Source organism: Callorhinus ursinus, unplaced genomic scaffold, assembly GCF_003265705.2.
Source record: "Callorhinus ursinus isolate GAN/ISIS: 27379988/994484 unplaced genomic scaffold, GSC_fseal_2.0 scaffold23, whole genome shotgun sequence".
NCBI lineage: Eukaryota > Metazoa > Chordata > Mammalia > Carnivora > Otariidae > Callorhinus > Callorhinus ursinus.
In genome coordinates this window covers 4,322,573-4,346,245 of record NW_027397085.1, presented here as the reverse complement: position 1 = coordinate 4,346,245, position 23,673 = coordinate 4,322,573, and the positions used below count along the sequence as shown (strand labels likewise).

At 35.5% G+C, this 23,673-nt stretch overlaps 1 protein-coding gene across 5 annotated transcripts in view; it reads left to right on the top strand.

The window, feature by feature from the left end:
- The window catches only part of POLK (DNA polymerase kappa), a 67,075-nt gene that overhangs the window by 31,351 nt on the left and 12,051 nt on the right, over nt 1-23,673 (top strand). For all 5 annotated transcript variants that reach the window (XM_073905331.1, XM_073905328.1, XM_073905329.1 and 2 more), the window contains 7 exons: nt 4,942-5,094; nt 7,984-8,115; nt 11,247-11,400; nt 15,499-15,738; nt 16,928-17,052; nt 18,661-18,827; nt 21,853-21,885. In XM_073905331.1, the coding sequence (XP_073761432.1) occupies nt 4,942-5,094; nt 7,984-8,115; nt 11,247-11,400; nt 15,499-15,738; nt 16,928-17,052; nt 18,661-18,827; nt 21,853-21,885 (1,004 nt within the window). The remainder of the gene's footprint in view (nt 1-4,941; nt 5,095-7,983; nt 8,116-11,246; nt 11,401-15,498; nt 15,739-16,927; nt 17,053-18,660; nt 18,828-21,852; nt 21,886-23,673) is intronic.

Below are 23,673 nucleotides of genomic sequence, written 5' to 3'. Positions count from 1 at the left end.
ATTGTTAAATTGTTTCATTTGTTGAACTTCCTTTAAAAGAAATTGTATAAATGGGAGGAGATTAAGGAAATCCTAAAGAATCTAAAAGATCTGAGAGAAAGAGAGGTTTTCATGGGAAATGCATTTCTATTCTAGAGTCATACAATTTCCAAATAATAGATTTTATTATGTGTACTACGATGGTAGGAACTATTATTGCTAGTCAAGCTGTGGTAACTAACCTCTGTTGGCATGAACTCCCACAGTTTAATCAGAACCTAAGCATTCTCTCCATCCTACCCTCATTAGACTTGTTAAAGATGCAATCATTTTTGTAGCTGCCAGAACATCTTGTTATAACATGGATTCATAAATTGAATAGACAGCCATTCATGGTGTATTAAATGGCAACTACACAGCAAATCAGTGCATTTTGACTATTTTAACAATTGATTTTATGAACTCAGTTTTCCTGAACAATTTTTAGGGTAATTATAAGTTAAGAAAATGAAAAACAATATTTCTGAAATAGTCTCCTGAATGTAATCAAAAAAGGGGATTTTTTTAATGCAAATAAAACATAATATTGATATAAAACACTATTGGAGCTTGGTTTGAAGTTATTTCAGTGTTAAAGACATTTTAAGATCCCTTTTAGGGAAACATCATAAAATAATGGAAAGAGTACAGCCTTTGGAGTAACTTGATTTACAGGTCCACTGCTAACATTTTCCAGCTGTGTGACTTAGGGCAGATTACTGCATCTTACTGAGGTTTAGTTTTCTCTTCTCTAAAATGAGAATAATTATCATCTCAGAATTATTTTGATCATTAAATGAGTTAACATAAGAAGTACTTAGCATGTTATATAACACATTTGATATACTCAATAAGTGTCACTTTTATTTCTAAAATTATAGGTTATATCATTAAGCCCTTTCCATATCCCTGGATAAGTACATTACACGAGTACCTCTTTAAACCTTTGGGGGTTGGTTTAGTCCCAGTTTACAAATAAAATGAGAATGAGGGTTAACTTGCCCATTTTCAGGTAACTAATAAGTGGCAGAGCTGAAACCCACAAGAAGCTCTTATTCTTAAACATGGTTCTTAACTGGGGCAAAAGGGATAACATACATACATGTGAGAGGCTCAGATCAGAACTTGGGAGTCATTTGGAAGGAAAAATCATGAAAACATCAACGAAGATTTCAGTAGAAGAAATTTGAAAAAAGCAGGGTGGTGTGCATTTGGTAGATGCAGAGAAAAAAATGTTGAGAGAAGGGTGACTAATGAGAGTAGAGGAAAATGGAATGTGTGAGTCACTCAGTGGGGAGGTTTCCTTTTGGCAACTGCACTTGTGCTTTAAGCACAGAAAAGATAATAGATTGCTGAAGAAGCTGTCATAGAATTATTGTATGAGGCTAAGGGGAACTTTTTTCCATTTGGTTTGCTTTCTATTTATTATCTTTTCCCTTTCCAATATTTCTGGGTTAACATACTTCAAATGCTGCTCCCTTATTCTCAGTCGACTCGTATCTTAGGTATATTTTCTGGATTAACATATAGTAGTTTTTAATCCACCCTTATTTTCATTAGTCTCCATGATTTGTTTACATCTTTTTTTCTTTTTAACGTCAGGATGCTCTTCTCTAATTTACAGTTTAGGTACTGGAAGAAGTTGTTTTAAATCTGGATGATAGATTGGAGTAATGTTGAAAAGTTCCATTGATTAGGGTGGTGTCTCACTGCATGAGATCAGCCTTCTCTAAAATTTTTCTACACATACTACCCTCTCTTTTTTAAGCAGAAATGTATATATGTATATATGCTATGAGGCTCACCTCTTTCTGTCTGATAAGGAAAGAATTTGAAGGCAAATAAGGTCCTTTTCCTGGTGGAACTCATAATTTAGTATCTAATACAGTAAGTGCATAGTACAGCAGGAAAACAACTAAGGGAACACTGAATTCTGTGGCATGAAGGACAGAGATCTAATTAAGCTACAGAGAGATATCTGAGCTGACCCTTCAAGGCTTTATGACAGAACTCGGAAGGACATACTAGACAGAGAAACAGCCTGAAGAAGGCACAGAGCACCCCAGGTCGTTCAATGAGTTGCAGCCTAAACAGAAGCAGACCCTATAGAGGCTCACTGTGGCTACTGGAGACAAATAGGATTCAGGGTGATTATTTCTTTTTCTTTTTTTTTTAAATTTTATTATGTTATGTTAATCACCATACATTACATCATTAGTTTTTGATGTAGTGTTCCATGATTCATTGTTTGTGTATAACACCCAGTGCTCCATTCAGTATGTGCCCTCTTTAATACCCATCACCAGGCTAACCCATCCCCCCACCCCTCTCCCCTCTAGAACCCTCAGTTTGTTTCTCAGAGTCCATAGTCTCTCATGGTTCCTTTCCCCCTCTGATTTCCCCCCTTCATTTTTCCCTTCCTACTGTCTTCTTTTTTTTTTTTTTAACATATAATGTATTATTTGTTTCAGAGGTACAGGTCTGTGATTCATCAGTCTTACATAATTCACAATGCTCACCATAGCACATACCCTCCCCTATGTCTGTCACCAAGGCACCCCATCCCTCCCACCTCCACCACTCCAGCAACCCTCAGTTAGTGTCCTGAGATTAAGAATTCCTCATATCAGTGAGATCATATGATACGTGTCTTTCTCTGAGTTATTTCGCTTAGCCTAATACCCTCTAGTTCTGTCCACGTCGTTGCAAATGGCAAGATTCTGTTGTTTCTTTTTGATGGCTGCATAATATTCCATTGTATATATACACACCACATCTTCTTTATCCGTTCGTCTGTTGATGGACATCTAGGCTCTTTCCATAGTTTGGCTATTGTGGACATTGCTGCTATATAAACATTAGGGTGCATGTACCCCTTTGGATCACTACATTTGTATCTTTGGGGTAAATACCCAGTAGTGCAATTGCTGGGTCATATGGTAGCTCTATTTTCAACTTTTTGAGGAACCTCCATACTGTTTTCCAGAGTGGTTGCACCGGCTTGCATTCCCACCAACAGTGTAGGAGGGTTCCCCTTTCTCCACATCCCCGCCAACATCTGTCGTTTCCTGACTTGTTAATTTTAGCCATTCTGACTGGTGTGAGGTGGTATCTCATTGAGGTTTTAATTTGGATTTCCCTGATGCTGAGCAATGTTGAGCACTTTTTCATGTGTCTGTTGGCCATTTGGATGTCTTCTTTGGAAAAATGTCTGTTCATGTCTTCTGCCCATTTCTTGATTGGATTATTTGTTCTTTGGGTGTTGAGTTTGATAAGTTCTTTATAAATGTTGGATACTAACCCTTTATCTGATATGTCATTTGCAAATTTCTTCTCTCATTCTGTCGGTTGTCTTTTGGTTTTGTTGACTGTTTCCTTTGCTGTGCAAAAGCTTTTTATCTTGATGAAGTCAGGGTGATTATTTCTAAAAGAGAAGTGTAGGCTTAACCTGCAGCTAGTGGGAAGCTAGTATCACTAAAATGCTAAGAAGGAAGGCCATGAAAAAAAATTTTGCAGAATGGAAGCAAGGTTGAAGTCCAACAAGGAGAAAAAGGCAAATTATACCCCTGTAACTTTCCACTTTTGAAAAAACCTGCTATAGGGATCGCCACATGATGGAAATTGCTTTCATTCCAGAGCCCACCCAGCTCACTTGCTTATATCTGGCTATTTTCCCCTCAGTTTTTTCTTTTTCTTTTTTTTTTTTTTTAGATTTTATTTATTTATTTGACACAGAGACAGACACAGCGAGAGCAGGAACACAAGCAGGGGGAGTGGGAGAGGGAGAAGCAGGCTTCCCGCCGAGCAGGGAGCCCGATGCGGGGCTCAATCCCAGGACCCTGGGATCATGACCTGAGCTGAGGGCAGACACTTAACGACTGAGCCACCCAGGCGCCCCTTCCCCTCAGTTTTTGATTGTTTTGCTATGCAGCTATCCATTGATCCTTTAGTCATAGATTACATTCATTAAACTTGTACCATGTGCCAGCCACTCTTCCATGCTCTTTCTGTATTCCAGCTTATTCAAAGTGATCATAGATCAAAATGGTCACACAGCCAGCCACCCTTGGCTGCAGGGAAAGCAGGGAAGCATATTTAGCTTCTTCAGCCTCTATAGTAGAGGCTACAAAAAAGGAACACTTGGAAATGTGTTACATAAACCCTTTTCTTACTGCCCTACTTTGGTTATTTTTACTTCCTTTCATTTCCCTTTCTTCTTTCTTATCAATCCAATGCTTTCTCACTAGAGAAATAAAAAGAGCTTTAAAGATTAAGGTTCTTCACTGTTATATTTGACATACATATTGAAGTTTCATGACAGAATAAATTATAGCTTAAATTTTCAATTTTGATTTGTATTGACTAACAGTTACCAAATTTTAGCTTTATAAAGGCATTTCTACAGAGGGAATGTTTACATTATGGTTGGTATATTCACTTGTACAATACTATTCAGCATAAACATAATATGCCAAAGAAGTATATAATCATTCATTGTACATTTCCTTTGTTTCTGTCTTAAGACATTAATGTTAATGAGTCAAATGAGAGATGTTTATTTTACCTAACCTGAAGCTTTTTTTTGTACAGTAAGTTGGTCCTCAGATTTATAAAGCAGAAGAATCATTTGATACAATCAGTTGGAATAGTTCATTTATTCAGTAAATATTTATTACCTATCATGTGGTTGTAGTTATTGAGAGATTAAAGTGTTGGTAGGGCATGATATTTGAGGTTTAACTGCCTGTCTTCATGAAAATAGATGCAATTACCAGCGTTAATAAACAACAATCAAGTATGTATAGATAGGCGGGTGGATGGACAGGCAGAGAGAGATGCCTACCAAAAGTGAGATTAATGTGATGACTGGTGCTGTTTCAATAGCATGTTGACTCAAAATATGTTAACTTTTTAAAAATTAAGGTTGACAGATTTGCAATGGAATTAGAACAGAGCCGGGATCTGAACAATACTATAGTGCACATTGACATGGATGCTTTCTATGCAGCTGTAGAAATGAGAGACAATCCAGAATTGAAGGATAAACCTATTGCTGTAGGATCAATGACTATGTTGGTAAGTAGGTAAAGATCAAAGACAAAAAGGAAATTTCATAACATATTCGAGTAAGCCTTACTGGTTCATGAAGGGAGAAGCCTTTAGTAAGCTCTGCCAGTTTGCTGGGCATTTTCCTGTGTGCTTTATATGTGTTCAATTACTGAATCCTTTCAACATCTCTCGCGGTACAAATTTTTATTTCCATTTGACAGACAAAAAACAAACTCAGAGAGGTGTTTAAAATCTTCCCCAAAGTTACAAACCTGGTGGATGGTAGAGTGGCATTGTATCTTTCTGTTGCAAGCTGTATTTTTCTTAAGTAACTGTTCCGGTAAAAGGGAATTGGAGAAGAAAGAAAAGGAAGTGTTACTCCAGAGCAGGTTTGCAAGCAGGCCAAATCTAGTCTTTTTTTGTAAATAAAATGTTATTGGAACAATCACACCCATTCATCTGTTGTTGTATTAAAAGAGCAGAGTTGAGTAGCTTGCAAGAGAGACCATATGATCTGCAAAGCCCAAAGTAACTACTATCTGGACCGTTACAGGAAAGGTTTGCCAACCTTAGGTCTAGGGTAATATATTTTATTATAGTACTACTGTAATTAGTTTTTCTCATGACTTGGAACCTTTGCTTTTCTGATTACCATGTTGCTCTACCTTATCACCACCCTAACCATAGAAGGTAAAGATGACCAGGATTGCTATATGTGGCTAAAAGTGTGTGGGGAATTAATAATGGCCCCTGGAATAGATGGATTTGGGTATGAAAAAACATGTAAGAGAAACAAGGAGAGTTCTTCCCTGTTCCTAACTCCTTCAAATGCTTTAGATAGCTATAAACCTAATTCCTACTGAGTTACTATTTTATTATAATCTCTTTGTTTATCATCTCTGCTCCCATAAGTATGCAGGCTACTAACAATTCAGGTTCCAAAACAATGTTTACCGAAAGACTATTTCCCTTTCCTACAAATCATCAGCTGATTTTTGAAAAAAATGTATTTAATTTTATTGAGAATATATATCACCATATATTTATATGGAATTATCTATGTGTGCATATGTATATATATTTTAAAGCTAAACCCACTGCTAGATCTGCAAAATATTTTCCTTCCTATAAATTATATCCTCCTAAAAATTATTTCCAAATTCAAAATGATTATTTGCCATATTTAAACAAAGATTACTCCTTTTGTATTCTCAACTAATAGACTTCATTTCTAATGAGATTTGAAGTAGAATTGCTTTTGTTCTATTAAATTCATAAAAGTGTTTTTACAAATTAATGGTAGTGATGGTGCATATATGATTATTTCAGTCTATTACAGTTAGAATTCTTTTTTGAATAATTTGATGGATCTTCAAAATGTTCTAAGTTAGCACTCATAGTTGGAACATAGACCCTTAGCAGTTATTTATTGCTGCATAACAAACCCCTTTAAGTACTTAGTGGTTAACCATTTATTTGCTCATGATTCTGTAATTTGAGCAGAGTACAAAGGGGATAATTTTACTCTATCTGGGGTTGGCTACAGTTATTTAGCTGGGGCTGCAGGATCCAAAATGGCTTTATTAACACCCTTGGCCTTTCAGCCAAGGTGGCTGGAATGGCTTCCAGCCATTGAGCTTTCCCCTCTCCACATGGTACATCATCATTTAGCAATTTAACCCAAGACCTTTACATAGTTGCTGGATCCCCAAGGAAGCAAAGGCGACTTCATAATGCCTAGGCTTCAAGACTCACTTAATGTCACTCCCTCACATTCTTCTAGTCAAAACAAGTCATAGTGCAAGTCACTTGGCATGAGGGACTAGAACCTACCCTTGGATAGGAGGAACTATAAAGTATTGTGGCTGTGATTTACAATCTACCACAAATCTAGAAGATAAAGGAAGTCGTATCATAAATTTTGTTCCAGATTTACTACAGATCTAGCTTTCATATCCATTCTGTTAGACTTATCTATGTTTAAAACACTGATTTGTCTTTCTAATGCCATCTGCATTTTCTCTTCCAGAATACTGATCAAAGATTAACATAGTTTTGAGTACTATCAAGATTTTTTTAAATGCCATTTGAAAGCCACTTATGGCAAATTGATACTATTCTGAAATAATCCCTTCATGTGATAGATTCTGTTTTACATTTCTTTGAATTTTCACTAGAGATTTCATTTGTGATAAAAAAAACTTTTTTATAAATGGTACTGTGGTATAATCATCAACAGGATTTAAAAGTAATGTTCTCCTTCTTACTTTCATAAATTTTTAGTTCCATCTCCTACTAAAAATGTTTTCACCAAAAAGGATATTCAAGCCTTAAGAAATAAAATGTAATTTTAAAAGCTCTTTTAAGCTTTCATCACTTCATTTTTTGAAATTTAATTTGGCTGACTATATAATAGAACCTTTGACTTTTGTTCTAAATGAAAAATATCAAAACCTCAAATACTGCAAATTCCAAATCTGTACTATTATACCATGCTGTTACTTTCTATACTGTTACTTTCATTTAACATCCATACTGTTTGTACTATAACATTACTTTATAACTATTATTTTCATGTAGTATCACCCACTTATCATCCAAACTTTGATATATACTATGTTACAGGTATGCCTTAGAACCAATCAAGTTTAGTTATTGGAAATGTAAGAGAACCTTTTTATTAGTCTTGTTTATTACCTGGTATCACATAAATATGGAGACAGTAGTGAGAGAGAGGGTCATGGTATCACAATACCATGATAGGATAAAGTAAAAGCTTGATTCAAAACTGTGGCCTATAAAACAAATGTCCTTGACTTGAAAATGCCCATCAGTAATGTCTTTCTTATGAATGCATTGATCGGTATGTCCATTTAGGTTTGTATATTTTTTCCCATGTGGTCCGTTTTCTTTCAGTCTACTTCGAATTATTATGCAAGGAGATTTGGTGTTCGCGCAGCCATGCCAGGATTTATTGCTAAAAGACTCTGCCCACAACTTATTATTGTGCCTCCAAACTTTGACAAATACCGAGCTGTGAGTACAGAGGTAAGTCTGATGAAGCACTCTTACTTACGGCCTTTCACTGATTTCCTGTCACCTACAGAGTCAAGTCCAAATGGCCTTAGCACATCAGAATTCAGCCTTAATTTATCCCTTTAAGTCTTACCTCCTACCACTTTTGATAACTGAGCTGAGTATACGGAATACACCCTTCTATTTCCCAGATCTTTGCTCTTCCACATATTTTTTCATCTGTTTAGAAACTCTTATCTACCTGGAAAACTTTGAATTGTCTTAATTATAATCTATATTAACCTTAGTTGTTTTTTTCTTAATGTGCAATATACATTTTTTTCTAGAATCACCTTATATTTATAATTTACATAATCTATTCATGTCATTAATTTCAACCTCTTTTGTGAATAAATTTTTTATCAAATGTTCTTAAACAGTAATGAAATTCCTTTATTTTGATTAACTCTTTTCCTTGCTCCACAGTCTAGTGAAGATGCTTATGAGCCTTTAATGTTCGAGAGACTGATAATCAAGGAAAAAAGGGAATCATCTTGCTTTGAAAAGGATCTCTGAAATATAAAGATTTGATTACTTAGTAAAATTGTCTGAACTGTCATATATGAAAAATTGCCATTTTCTCTATTTTTGATAACTCGTTTAGATAGTGCTAAAACTTAAATCATAAATTAAAATTTTAGAATACTACATCAAACAGTTTCAGACTACTGTAGTAAAATGTATTGTGTTAAAGACTGCTGTCTGAATTGAAACCCTTAAAAAACTATGGCTTAAGCACTTACTACCATTTAGTCATGTAGATGATCTTTATATTCGCTCCTCTTATTTGTATTCCACCTCATGTACTCTAGAAATGAAACCTCCCCAAATTGGAATGGTACACCACCCCAAATTTTTAAAAAATTCTGTTTTTCATTCTTTCAAAAACAGTCTGTGGCAGCAAGTGCTTTTGCCTATCTCTGAAAAGGTGGTGGAGAAGGGGGAAGCACGTTTATGTGTGGTTACTGCTTGTCTTTTTTACCATATTCCTGATGAGAAAGAGATAAAATGCTAACCATAAGTATTACGGGCTTTCATTAAGTTTGAAAATCCTTCAGAGACCTTCTAAGAAAGAATTTTTTTGAGCCCTGCTTTACCTCAGTAAAACTTATGACAATATGATAATGAGAGCTAAATTGTTTTTAGTTCTTTTCTGTCTAGTTACTTACAGAAATTGGAGAAATCTTTCTCAAATTTGAGCAGGATGTAACTAGTTTATTTCCAGATAGCAAATGGGTTCTTTTTTTTTAATATTTATTTATTTGAGAGAGAGAATGAGATAGAGCATGAGAGGGGGGAGGGTCAGAAAGAGAAGCAGACTCCCTGCTCAGCAGGGAGCCTGATGCGGGACTCAATCCTGGGACTCCAGGATCATGACCTGAGCCAAAGGCAGTTGCTTAACCAGCTGAGCCACCCAGGCACCCGCAAATGGGTTCTTATGTGTGAACGAACTACAGCACAAATTCACTGACTCTAACTATATTAGTATGTATGACTTGGTTTAAAAGTTTAAGGAAAGCCATTTTTATTTTATCCAAAAGAATGGAACAGCTTTAACTGTTGGAAGCCTAAGTGCTTGAATTTTACTGGAACATGTCTATTTTTGTTCTTCAAGCAGTATCCTATGAAAAGGAAGTTAGTGAGTACTCCATGTCTCTAGGGAGTACTTCTCATTCAGAATAATCTTAGTTGGCTGCCAACTCCCGACTTTCCAGAGTTTCATTTTCACTAGAAAGATTCCATTTGAGTACATTATAAAACTGGTTTCTTCCAGAAGAACAAAGCTAATTAAGGTACTCTCTGAGTAAAGCTTGGCCAAGTTTTATATCACCATTTTCTAAAATTACCTTTGACTCAGCTGTTCATAATTAAATTAAGCTAAAAAGCTTTATTTTATAAAACTTCAAAAAAGGTTTCCTCATGATACAGCAGACAGATTTTAAATACTAGATGGAAGGATAACGTAATTCAACAAATACATTTTTCACAAATATGTATATATTATTTTGGCAACCATTTCCTCCAATTTCAGTTAATACTTCAGTGGTTAAAAAAATTTATAGTTCCATGTAATAAAACTATCTTTCATAAATGGCATCTCTGGAACCATGGAAATTCTGATCTCTTTATTTATCTCAAGATGCAGCTCCAGACTTTTCCCATTTAATATAGTCACAAACTTCCACTGTAGATTTTGTCATCTTTTTCATTCCAAATCTCGATAATTGAGCTTTGTTTTCTGAATGGATACATGCATTAGTGTGTTTTGAGTGGAGTTTTATGTGCATATTATAATTAATTAAAATAAAACTACTTTCTAAAGCAACATAGTACTATTATATAAGATTATTCCTTCTTAGGGGCACCTAGGTGGCTCAGTTGATTAAGCATCAAATTCTTGATTTCGGCTCAAGTCTTGATCTTAGGGTTATGAGTTCAAGCACTGCTTTGGGCTGCATGCTGGGTGTGGAGACTACTTAAAAAAAAAAGGATTATTCCTTTTTAAAATAAACAAAAAAGGTGAGGGGGAGCAGGATCCTATTGTTCCCACTTCTACTTTTGACCAGTTACTTAAAATTATGTTACTTAACCAGAATGATGTCTGAGATTTATTTGAATCATTCATTATATCTAGATAAAGGTGGCTGAATAGAGATTGTACCAAATGAAGCTCTTTCATGGTCTTCTGCCTTCATGATCTATTTTATTTTTTATTTTTTTAAAAGATTTTATTTATTTATTTGACAGAGAAAGACACAGCGAGAGAGGGAACACAAGCAGGGGGAGTGAGAGAGGGAGAAGCAGGCTTCCCGCGGAGCAGGGAGCCTGATGTGGGGCTCCATCCCAGGACCCTGGGACCATGACCCGAGCCGAAGGCAGACGCTTAACGACTGAGCCACCCAGGCGCCCTCATGATCTATTTTAATGCAAAAGAGAATTTGGACAAACTTGTGCTAGCAATAAATTATTTATTCCCTAAATCCATGAGCTATTGATTGCAGGATTTTTACTATAGTTGCAAAGTAAGAATATTAATGTTTCTTATCAGCTGTTATATTACAGGCTATGGCAGCAAAATTGAAACCATTTTGTTTCTTTTGAAGGTTAAGGAAATACTTGCTGATTATGATCCCAATTTTATGGCCATGAGTCTTGATGAAGCCTACTTGAATATAACAAAGCACTTACAGGAAAGACAAAATTGGCCTGAGGACAAAAGGAAGTATTTAATCAAAACAGGGAACTCTCTAGAAAATGGTAAGCAATTTATTAGAATGATCAAACTAAAAAACAAACAAAAAGCCCTTTGAATTAACTCATTTAACTTATCAGCATGCATAGGTGGTAGAACTAGATATACCTTTATTATGAAAAAGTATTAAAAATGAGAAATCAGAAACTTACAGTATACCAGTGGAATTTCTAAGTTAAATTTGTAACTTTTAAACAAAAGAGATTGGTTTAAATCATTTTTAAACCAAATGAGATTGTTAAATCTCTAGAGTTTAAGAATGTGCAGAGCCCCTGAACAAAGTAATTTCATAGCAGTTCTTTTCCGAAGATCTAATAAGAAAGGATTGAATCGTGTTGAATCTGAGGAGGTATCTATCTAAGGTGGCCTTTTGTTGTAGTTGTTAAAAGAAATTAAATTTTTTAAAAATTAGCCTCAAACATATCAAAACATTGGGTGGGGTTTTTTCCCGTTTTCAAAATTATCTGTAATCTGGTTATACAGTGATTATGACTGTTTTCAACCTTGCCAAAATTAATGACTCCTAACTCTCTTCTTTGCCTTAGAACTTATTGTGATTCTTTCGTATACACTGATATAGAAGTTTCATCACCCTGAGGTTTTTTCCAATGATCCCTTTGTTACTAATCCAAAATAGTGTCAAAGAACATGTAGCTATTACACATACTGCTTTCAACCCTCTGTCAGAGGTATGATTACTTCAAATAGCTGTTCTGGACCCCTGAGCAAAGTTCACCTGGATGAAAAGGTAGAAACAGAGGGTTTACTCACAGCCCACAGCTGTATTTCATGTGCACAACTCATTGACTTCTTCAGGTGGGGACAGCCAGTAGTAGGGAAACCTGTTTGTAACCTTCCCTGAGGCAAAAATGGTGGATCTTCGATGGCATAACATTCTAACTCTCATAATTGTTTGGGGCTCACATCTTTGGAGCAAGTTTAGTGTGGACATCAAATCACAACTTCACTATCTTATTTAGAACTCTAAGGAACAAGTCTCTCGCTTTAATAGAAACATTAAATAATAAACAAGCATCATCATTCCTGAACACAGAAGCTTAGAGCAAAAGATTTTCTGAAGTAAATCTTTATTGTTTGGTGGAAGAGGCACACAAAGCCTGATGTCAGTTTGCTTTACATACCCATTTATTTCCTTACTTTTCACAAGAGAAGGTGGGGAAACCATTATATGGTTATATCAGAGCATCTCCCTGAGGACCTCCTATAACAATTATGTTCACAATATGTTAAAAAAAATTACACTGGGACTAAGGTAAATATTTTTATTCTCTATTAATGTTCTTTTCATTTATTACACTGTGTGCAAACTTTCTTGGAGGATGTGAACTTTCAATTACTTATGTACTTTACTCTTCCTGTATTTCATATTTTTGAGCAATTTAAGTAGTTATAACTTTTTTTTCTCATATATAAATCCCTGTGGGCTGGACTTTTCAGCATATCTGATTTCACATTATGCCATGGGAAGCTGTCAACAGTGAGTTGGCACCATGGCAGCTGATTGATATATCTTCCTCCGAAGTCCAAGACATTTTTCTGCTGTTTGCCCCTTTTCTGAAAGGTGCAGTCTTTGGAAAAGTATTGCTAAATACTTTGTCTATAAACAAATAAAATAATTATTATTATTTTATGTTTATTCTGCCATATAAATCTGCATGGTAAGCGGGAGGCAATATAAGAAACCGAAATACCATATACTTTTAGCACTCGCCGTCCATATAGTCCACATAAAGATGGGATGCTTTCATCCTAGTGTTTCAGATGATAGGAAACCTTAGTTTTGTACTCTGATCACCTCAGTTATGGGGATTATAAAGGCTTTTTTTTTTTTCAGAAAGCAAATAAGAAACTACTTGAGCATTAGTCATATAGCCAGGCCGCACAGAGAAGTAGACAGATTGAATAATAGGTAACTGGGCCATTCAGTAGCTGCTCTAACAAGGACAGAACCTGAAGGCAGCATGCTTTGCTTCCTACTCTAGTGTTCCATCAGTGACCCACCTAAGGGTACTGTGATGGACACATGAGGTACAAAACACGGGATAACTCTGCAGAAGGGGCTTATGAATGTCACAGGTACCTTACTTGGTTTGTAATTTTTGTGCAGCTGTCTTTACCTTGACTTTTACCCATCCAGATGGGGCAAAGGGGGCCAGGTAGACACCACTTCAACTGTGCCGCAGCCATAATGCTTTCTGAAATGCTCTGCATTTTATTGTTTCTTTAAAGATTTTATGTATTTATTTGACAGAGAGAGACACAGCAAGAGAGGGAACACAAGCAGGGGGAGTGGGAGAGGGAGAAGCAGGCTTCCCACGGAGCAGGGAGCCCAATGTGGGGCTCGATCCCAGGACCCTGGGATCATGACTTGAACCGAAGGCAGATGCTTAATGACTGAGCCACCCAGGTGCCCTGATGCTCTGCATTTTAAAACCAGACTATGGAAAATGAAAGTAACTGAAGGACCTAAATAATAGCTAATATTAAGTTTGAAAATAAGGCTTATTTTGTATATGGCCTGGGAATTCAGATTTGGAAAACATTTGTCTGTAACTGAATTCATATTATGTGCTTTATAATTTAAAACTAATCTGGTGTTTGTCATATTGTTTATATTATCTTTAGAAAACCTTCCTTAAAAGGCCTAGTTCATTTTTAAAATAATATGCATTTATATGTGTCTTGAAACTAGAAATTTAATTTTTGGCTCTGCATTTACCTCAATTTGGAAAACATTTATATGTAATAAAATTATGAAATGAGATCAGAAAGCTCTGTTGTTAATCTTAATTTTTATAAATACATTAAATTGTATTTCTCTTCCATTAAGCCCAGAAAGTAATCGTTAATGGATTTGTTCATGAGGACATTTTTAATATTGGTATAGATTTAAATATATTTTACAGTCCATTTGTGAAAAATGGCAAATAAAATGAGGTAAAAACCAGATTACTATTTTTACTTTACTTTTTAATAGTAATATTAGGTTGTAGCCTACTGATAATATTATAGCTAATCTGATTAGACTTTAAGAATTTGTATATTTAGGGGCACCTGGGTGGCTCAGATGGTTGAGTGTCTGCCTTCAGCTCAGGTTCTGATCCCAGGATCCTGGGATCGAGCCCCACATTGGGCTCCTGGCTCAGCGGGGAGCCTGCTTCTCCCTCTCTCTCTGCCTCTCCCCCGGCCATGCTCTCTGTCTCTCTCTATCTCTGTATCTCAAATGAATAAATAAAATCTTAAAAAAAAAAGAATTTGTATGTTCGAAGAAGTGTAACTTCCAGAAGTAATTACTGTTTATTTCAAAAGTGCCCTCAGTAAAAGTGATACTTTATACATAAGCAAGTCAAAATCAAAAAAGCATTTTTTTAAAAGATTTTTTATTTATTAGAGAGAGAGACACAGTGAGAGAGGGAACACAAGCAGGGGGAGTGGGAGAGAGAGAAGCAGGCTTCCCGCTGAGCAGGGAGCCCGATGCGGGACTCGAACCCAGGACCCTGGGATCATGACCTGAGCTGAAGGCAGACGCTTAATGAGTCACCCAGGCGCCCCTAAAAAAGCATTTTTAAAAGAAGAAAAGTGAAAGTATTTTAATATCTGAGAAGTCTCTTCCATGAATGAAGAAAATTTAAGGTTTTTTCCCTCTAAAAACAAAACTTATTTCTCAGGCATAATTATTCTTAATTGCTTAATTCCTTTTTCTCATTCCTAAATTCTAATTTAATGGGTAAAGGAAAAAAAAGCTTTCTTTCTTTTTTTTTAAAGAAAAAAGTAATGTGACTCTGGGCCCAATTCTAGGTTTCAATTAGTTTAGGTAAGATAACACAAATTCATGATTTTTACATAAGATGTTTTCTCTTCAAATGTATACTATGGAAGTAGATAATATTCTTTTTAAGAAAAACTTAGAATCAGTATTTTCTTTGGTAAACAAAGAAATATAAATAACATTTCTGATCTTGGCTCTTAGAAACAAAACTAAAGTAGATTTGTTTTGTCTTTAGAAGGAATGTAGGAAAACCTCATTTATGAAGTATGTACTTCTTAAAATGAAGATAATTACTGTTCTGTTTATAATTTAGAGAAACCAGGAAAAGAAGCTAATAAACTGAATGAGCATGAGCGATCCATCTCTCCACTACTTTTTGATGATAGTCCTCCTGATTTGCAGCCACAAGGAAATCCTTTGCAAGTGAACTCCGAAGAACAGAATAATCCTCAAATACTCCAAAATTCAATTGTTTTTGGAACATCAGCTGAGGAAGTGGTAAAGGAAATTCGTTTCAGAATCGAGCAGAAAACAACACTGACAGCCAGTGCAGGTACTTAAGAGAGATTTGGTGGCTACCATAGTTAAAATTTTCAGACTGGCTCATTCAAGGGTGATATTAGTATTTTCTCATTATGAAGCATATAGTAATGTTTTACTTATCCTTTTTGATTCAACCTCTAATGACTTTATGTAGTCAGAATACTGTGAACCTACAGGTAAATTGGAATTAAGCAGAAAAGCCTATGAGCCAAAAGAAAAAATCTATCCTAAATCTCACGTAGCTATCCTTTTTAAAGCATACAATATATTTTAACTGGTTTAGTACATAATACTTTATTAGTTTTCCTTTTGAAGTCTTCAGCCCTGTCCAGGATTACTGTGCAGGAGAGGTCCCAGGTGACCACAGAGTAGAAAATAGAAGAAGCCCTAACTAGCAACATAGCAATCTGGGGCCAGCTGGTGAAAGGAAAAAGAGTTTTACAAATGTCAGTAACCCATGAGGGTACCACTGTGTCTTAGCATAGAAACTGATATTCATCATGAGGACCCTAAATTATCATTATGATTAGGTTAATCTTTTTTTTTTCTGTACCAAAGTGTGAGAATAAGTAACAAATTTTAGTAGGATGTGTATAAAAATTGAATTGAATCATTTAATGATTATATTTGAATATACCTATTTCAAGTTATCTTAATCATTGAATCTCCTAGAAATTTTAAAACACCTTTCTGATAAATTCTAATTTGCTTTGTGAATAACATAAAAAGAGCGCATATATTTTATTATCATTGTTTTAAATATAATACAACCCAGAATCTTTGTTGTTTTTTTTTTTTCTTTATGTGGATAATCTATACAAAAGACCTTTTCAAAGAGTGAACATCCATCCTAAATTATATTCTGGATCTTTTCTATAAGTCCACCCTGTATTGCAACTAAAGATAGTCTGTAAACTAATAATAATATCACTTAAATAAACGCAGAAATTACTCTTAGACTTTAAAATACCATGGAGATTTAAATATTCCTCATTTCTGTTTCCACAATAAGTAATACAGTTCCTTTTCCTAAAATTGCATTGAGCCCTGGGGAGATAGGTAGTTATCAGATGTTATTTTTAAAGTACCATTCCACATCATTTCAGACTTTTTGCATTCACCATTTCTGTATTGTCGTCTCATATTTTAAAATGATACATGTCAACTTTTTTGAGTCATCAGAGTGTTCTTCTTTTAAGGCATTGCCCCAAATACAATGTTAGCAAAAGTATGCAGTGATAAGAATAAACCAAATGGACAATACCAAATTCTCCCCAGCAGACAAGCTGTGATGGACTTCATCAAGGACTTACCCATTAGAAAGGTAAGATTTTGTATAAAATTTCTAGAAGTTTTATTTATATAAAATATAATGTTATTCATATTTAAATATAAACTACATTTATAAACACATACATATATATTCTGAAGAGATGCTACTTAGGATGGTGGTAATCATTCTTTGCTGAAAAGTTTTAGAACAGTAGGTAACAAGCAAAAAGTATAATGGATGATTGAATTTGGATTTGAAGAAATCTTTCTATGAAACCCTAAAATTGAGGTTTAGGAAGTTTGTTTGCCAAAAAGTTTTAAGAAAGTAACAGATGAAAGACTTTTAAGTGTACCTCTGCCAAGAACAGAAATTAAGAAGAATACTTCTAAGGGTCCTTTCAGCTGAAACAATATACTATCTTGGTTCTAAAGTCTAAATTGCCATCAGATTAATAGGTATGATACTTCAAAGAGATTTAGAAATTTATTGTTTTTGCCCCCCCAAAAAAAACAAAAAAAACCCAAAATACATTTCTATCTTTAAAATGGTAAAACGATCCCTTAGGGGTTATAGAAAGGGCATGTTTTATTATTTTTTACAGCTTGTAGATTTCTCTGCATATATGCTTTTTTTTAAAACAATAATTGCACTACACTCTATTTGATGCTCTGGGGCTTGATTTTCTCACATCACATACAGGAGTGAATTTATTTTTTTATTTTTTTTTAGAGATTTTATTTATTTATTTGAGAGAGAGAGAATGAGAGATAGAGAGCACGAGAGGGAAGAGGGTCAGAGGGAGAAGCAGACTCCCTGCTGAGCAGGGAGCCCGATGTGGGACTCGATCCCGGGACTCCAGGATCATGACCTGAGCCAAAGGCAGTCGCTTAACCAACTGAGCCACCGAGGCGCCCACAGGAGTGAATTTAAATAAACATTTTTCAATGCCCAGAAGAAAGGCTGTATCAGAGAATATAATGTATGATCACTGAATAGAATATGTAAGGTGTAGCTATAAAGCAGTGTTTTCCATTGTGTTTTTCAAGATATGAATAGCTATTCCATTAAAAAAGTTTCTGGGGTCAGAGAACTTTGGAACATATCAGCCTTAGTGGGTAACAACAGATAATATTATATTAAAGATTAATAAGTTTTGCAGTAACAAGTTTATTTTAGATTTGCTTATTCCACCATTTACCAAGTTTCTATGACCATAGAACTCTTTTTTTTTTTTTTTGCCTTTTAAAAAAAGATTTTATTTATTTATTTGAGAGAGAGAGAGAGAGAGAGCATGAGTGGGGGAGAGGGGCAAAGGGAGAGGGAGAAGCAGGCTCGCTGCTGGCTGGGAGCCTGATGTGGGACTTGATCCCAGGACCCTGAGATCATGACCTTGCCTGAAGGCAGACTTTTAACCGACCAAGCCACCTAAGCGCCTCTTTAATGCTTTTTTTAAAGTTTCGTGAAATTTTAAATTTTAAATTTCCATGCAACACTAGTTTAGGAGATGTGCCTAGAAATAAAGTAGTTTTCTTGTATGACTTGTGAAGATGGTCACATTATTTATACCTTTTATTGGTTATAAAAGGTATAATGAGATTAAATATCTGTTCTTGCCTTAATGTAAAACTGTATTAATGATAAATATTGACTCTTTTCTAGGTTTCTGGAATAGGAAAAGTTACAGAGAAAATGTTAAAGGCACTTGGAATTATTACTTGTACAGAGCTCTACCAACAGAGGACATTGCTTTCTCTTCTTTTCTCTGAAACATCTTGGCATCATTTCCTTCATATTTCCCTGGGTCTAGGTTCAACACACCTGGCAAGGTATCTGTATGTATAGTCATTCTGTTTTTTCCTTATCATTTGCTGAAATAACAATTTTAACCATTGACATGGAGGCTATAGGATAACATGTTTTTTTCTTTGTTTTTAAAGATTTATTTATTTATTCCAGAGAGAGAGAGAGAGAGAGAGAGCAGGAGGGGCAGAGGGAGAGAGAGAATCTCAAGCAGACCCCGCAAGAGCACAGAGCCTAACGCAGGGCTTGCTCCCAGGACCCCGAGATCACGACCTGAGCTGAAACCAAGAGTCAGATGCTCAACTGACTGTGCCACCCAGGCGCCCCTATAGGATAACATGTTTTAAAATTTTTTTAGGCTAGTTCATTCTGGAATATAATTTTTGAATTAGAGTCAAAAGATTGCAGGTGGGAGGAAAGGAAAAGAGGAACAAAGAATCACTCTTTGGCTGTTGGCTACAGCAATTGGTTAGATAGACAAGAAGAATGATGAGTACTTTCTTTTTTGTACCTACCTTGTTTTTTGTTCAGAACACGAGACTAATGGTGGTCTGATTGTTGAGGAAAGAAAGGTGGCTTATATTCCAGAATTTACCCCATAAGTGAGGAGATTTAATGATTCTTTGAAAGCCTTCATGAACAACTATATTTCTTTTCTTTTTCCAGACGTGTGAATGATTGGCTGATTCATTTAGCACTGAGTACTTACTTCATTAGTTACTGTTCTAGGCACTGGGAAGAACAGTAGAAAATAAGACAAAATCTTGCCTTCATGGAGTTTGCAGAATAGTGTGGCAAGTAGGAAGTAACCAAATAAACAAATGAAGAGAGTAAGGCAGAGGAAGGGACTAGAAAATGACTTGGGGAGTAAGAGTGGGTGTTGGCAGCCATGATCCAGAGGCAGGGACCTGAAGGGGCCAGCCATGCAAAGATGTAGGAGAAGAGGAAATGGCTGAAAGAGAGGTCCTGTGATTCTTCCCTGCCACTCTTTCATCTCAGTCTTTTTTTTTTAAGATTTTATTTATTTATTTGACAGAGAGAGACACATGAGAGAAGGAACACAAGCAGGGGGAGTGGGAGAGGGAGAAGCAGGCTTCCCGTGGAGCAGGGAGCCCGATGCGAGGCTCGATCCCAGGACCCTGGGATCATGACCTGAGCCGAAGGCAGACGCTTAATGACTGAGCCACCCAGGCGCCCCTCGTCTCAGTCTTAAAAAGAAATATCCTAGAGCTAGAAGGGTACACTGTTGAGAGTGGGTGAAAAGAAGGGAATTTTTAAAAAGAATGGGAATTAACATGGGGCACTATTTTTATAATTTTGTCATCATCCTGTCAGCCTGCCCCCAAAATAATTCCTTTATATACCTAAACTAAAAGAAAGCAAGATTACTGAGGAGGCATATGAAATAAGTTTGATAAAATAATTAAGCCTGCTAAATCTTACAGAGATTGCAGGTACTGCTTTACTCATCTGTCCGCGCTCATTCTTTTTTTGTTGTTTTGTTTTTTATTTTTAAAGATTTTATTTATTAGAGAGAGAGAGTGTGTGCACGAAAGAGCACAAGCAGGGGGAGTGGGAGAGGGAGAAGCAGGCTTCCCGCTGAGCAGAAAGTCCCATGTGGGACACTATCCCAGGACCCCAGGATCATGACCTGAGCCAAAGGCAGACACTTAGCCAACTGAGCCACCCAGGCGTCCCCCTGTTCCTCATTCTTTAGCTCATAGTTAGCTGACTTTGATCTTCAGTGGATATAATGAAAAGATCAGAGAAGGAAATCACACCACTATAAATAATCTAGCATTTAAGGTAATGGGAAATAAAACTTTTTTCTTTAACCCAAGAATTATCCTCTTTTTTATTTCCATAGGGCTTGAAAACAATGTAGTTCTTGATATAACATAGCATATATTAATCTGTGGTATTTAAAGATGCAGGTAATGCTTTGAAGTGAAATTCATAGGTGATTTATAATAATGTAAAATAGCAAACCTCCTTTCCCTTCTATGTACATTCTCTATTCCCCTATTCTGTTTTATTTTTTAATCCTTAATACTTCTTACCTTCTGACATACTCCAGATTTACTTCTATATTTGTTTATTTGTCTCCCTCCAGTAAGATATAAGTTTCTTAAGGATAAGAACTTGGTCTGTTTTGGTCATAACTGTATACCCAATGCCTAGAACAGTACTTCATTCCTAATAGGTTCTTTGAATATATGGAAAATGAATAATCTACATGTCATTTCAGCTTTTTAGTTTCAACTACTTCTATCAGAACAGCTAGAATTCAACCAAACTAGATGGTTCAGATTCCGAATCACCATCCTATTGCTGTGTCCAAATTCTAACTGAAGTTCTATAGAGTGGTATAAATGAAAAATAAATAGCTATAGGAGAACACAGTTATATACTAGGCCAAAAACTAGGTAATTGATATTTAATCATATCATATAACTGTAAGCCATTACGCTACTAACTCTTACTGGTTTTTATAAGTCATGGTTTTTATATTCACACTTCAGTAGAAGCAGTTTATAATATCAACCTATTTTCAAATTTGTTCTTTTTGATAGATATAGACTTGATCCATTATACATATAATCATATTAGCATCTATCTGTATTTTTTGTTGGTAGTTTTATTTTGAGATTTTAAAAACTCGCTGTTCTTGGGGCGCCTGGGTGGCTCTGTCGTTGGGTGTCTGCCTTCAGCTTGGATCATGATCCCGGGGTCCTGGGATCGAGCCCCACATGGGGCTCCCTGCTCCGCGGGAAGACTGCTTCTCCCTCTCCCACTCACCGCCCCCCCCCCCCGCCCCGGCTTGTGTTCCCTCTCTTGCTGTGTCTCTCTTTGTCAAATAAATAAATAAAATCTTAAAAAAAAAAACACACAAAACCTCCCTGTTCTTCATGGTGTATAAATTTTAACCAAAAACATTAAAGAGATCTTTAAATGGTAATTGATATGTTAAATCCTTTTGGTTGACTAAAAAGAACTGAGTCTCCTTTGAAAAAGCAAAGAAAACTTTTTTTTTCTTTTTTTCATTTCAAGGGATGGAGAAAGGAAAAGCATGAGCGTTGAGAGGTAATGTTGTTATTTTTAATTGTTCATAATTCATGTTATTTTTAACTTTTAATCTTTAGTAAAATATCACTGAAATAGAAAAATCTGTGTGTAAACCAAATGACATTTTTCAGTAGTTGACATTACTAAAGTAAATATTCCAGTACAGTGCTTTATTATCTTTGCTTGCTATGCTCTCTGTGGGAAAAAATTTAACTACAGTTATTTTTTTTAATGTTGGTTTCCTCCTATTCAACGAAAACCAGTCATCTTATGGATTCTAAATCTTAATTTCTAGCATTGTTTATAAGAAAAATTACTGAGTAGTTATTTGGGAAATTTAAGAAGGGACCATGGAAATTCTTCCGGAAACTCTTCAAATGTTAGTGAAAGGGTCAAATAGTAAGATACTGATGAAAGAGAGGTTACAGGGGACATAGTCCAGTGGTTTACAATCTTGTTTGGAAGACAAATGAAATCTTGATGAGACTTTATTGTTTTCAGAAATATGTCACTGTTTGAAAGTCCCTGAATTATCTCCTCCAAACACCAAAGTTCCACTGAGATGTTTAAGAACCACTGAATTAGTACAAGGTTGTGTTCCTTTTTCACATATATGTTTTTTTCAAGTGTATTTATTTATTTTTTTAGTAACCTCTACACCCAGCGTGGGGCTCGAACTCATGACCCTGAGATCAAGAGTCCATGCTCTTCCAGTTGAGCCAGCCAGGAACCTCCCATATATGTTATTTTTTATCAGAAAGGCTGAATGACTTTTATAAGACAACATACTCAGTAAATGACTTTGATAAACATTGCTGTTTTAGGCTGTGATTTACATAAAAACACTCAAAGGAAAAGAGGGGGAAAAGATTCCAAAAGTGAGATGGTACTGTCTTATTTAATGAATTTTTTCTTCCATTTAGTTATACTATACTGTCTTCTCTCTTTTTGTTATACTAATACACTTAGTATACAAGTATATTAACATTAGTTAATTTAAGAAAGGGCCAACGGAACGGGAAAAGATATTTGCAAATGACATATCCAATAAAGGGTTAGTATCCAAAATATATAAAGAACTGATACAACTCAACACCCAAAAAATGAATAATCTAATTTTAAAAATGGGCAGAAGATAGTATTTTTCCAAAGCAGATATACACATGGCCAACAGACACATGAAAAGTTGATCAACATCACTTGGCATCAGGGAAATACAAATCAGAACCACAATGAGACACCACCTCACAACTGTCAGAATGGCTAAAATCAACAATACAAGAAACAACAGATGTTGGTGAGGATGCGGAGAAAGGAGAACCCTCTTACACTGTTGGTGGGAATGCAAACAGATGCAGCCATTGTGGAAAATAGTATGGAGGTTCCTCAGAAAGTTTAAACTAAAAAAAAAAAAAAAAAAGTTTAAACTAGAGCTATCCTACTATTCAGCAATTGCACTACTAGTTATTTATCTAAGGAATACAAAAATACTAATTCAAAGGGATACATGCACCCCAATGTTTATAGAATCATTATCTACAGTAGCCAAATTATGGAAACACTCCAAATGTCCATTGACTGAAAATGGATAGAGAAGAGGTGGTATGTACATATATATACCTATACATACAGTGGAATATTACTCAGCCATCAAAAAATGAAATCTTGACATTTGCAATGATGGGGATGGATCTAGACAGTATTGTGCTAAGTGAAATAAGTCAGGCAGAAAAAGACAAATACCATATGATTTCACTCATGTGGAGTTTAAGAAACAAAAACAAGCATAGGGAAAAGAAGAGAGGT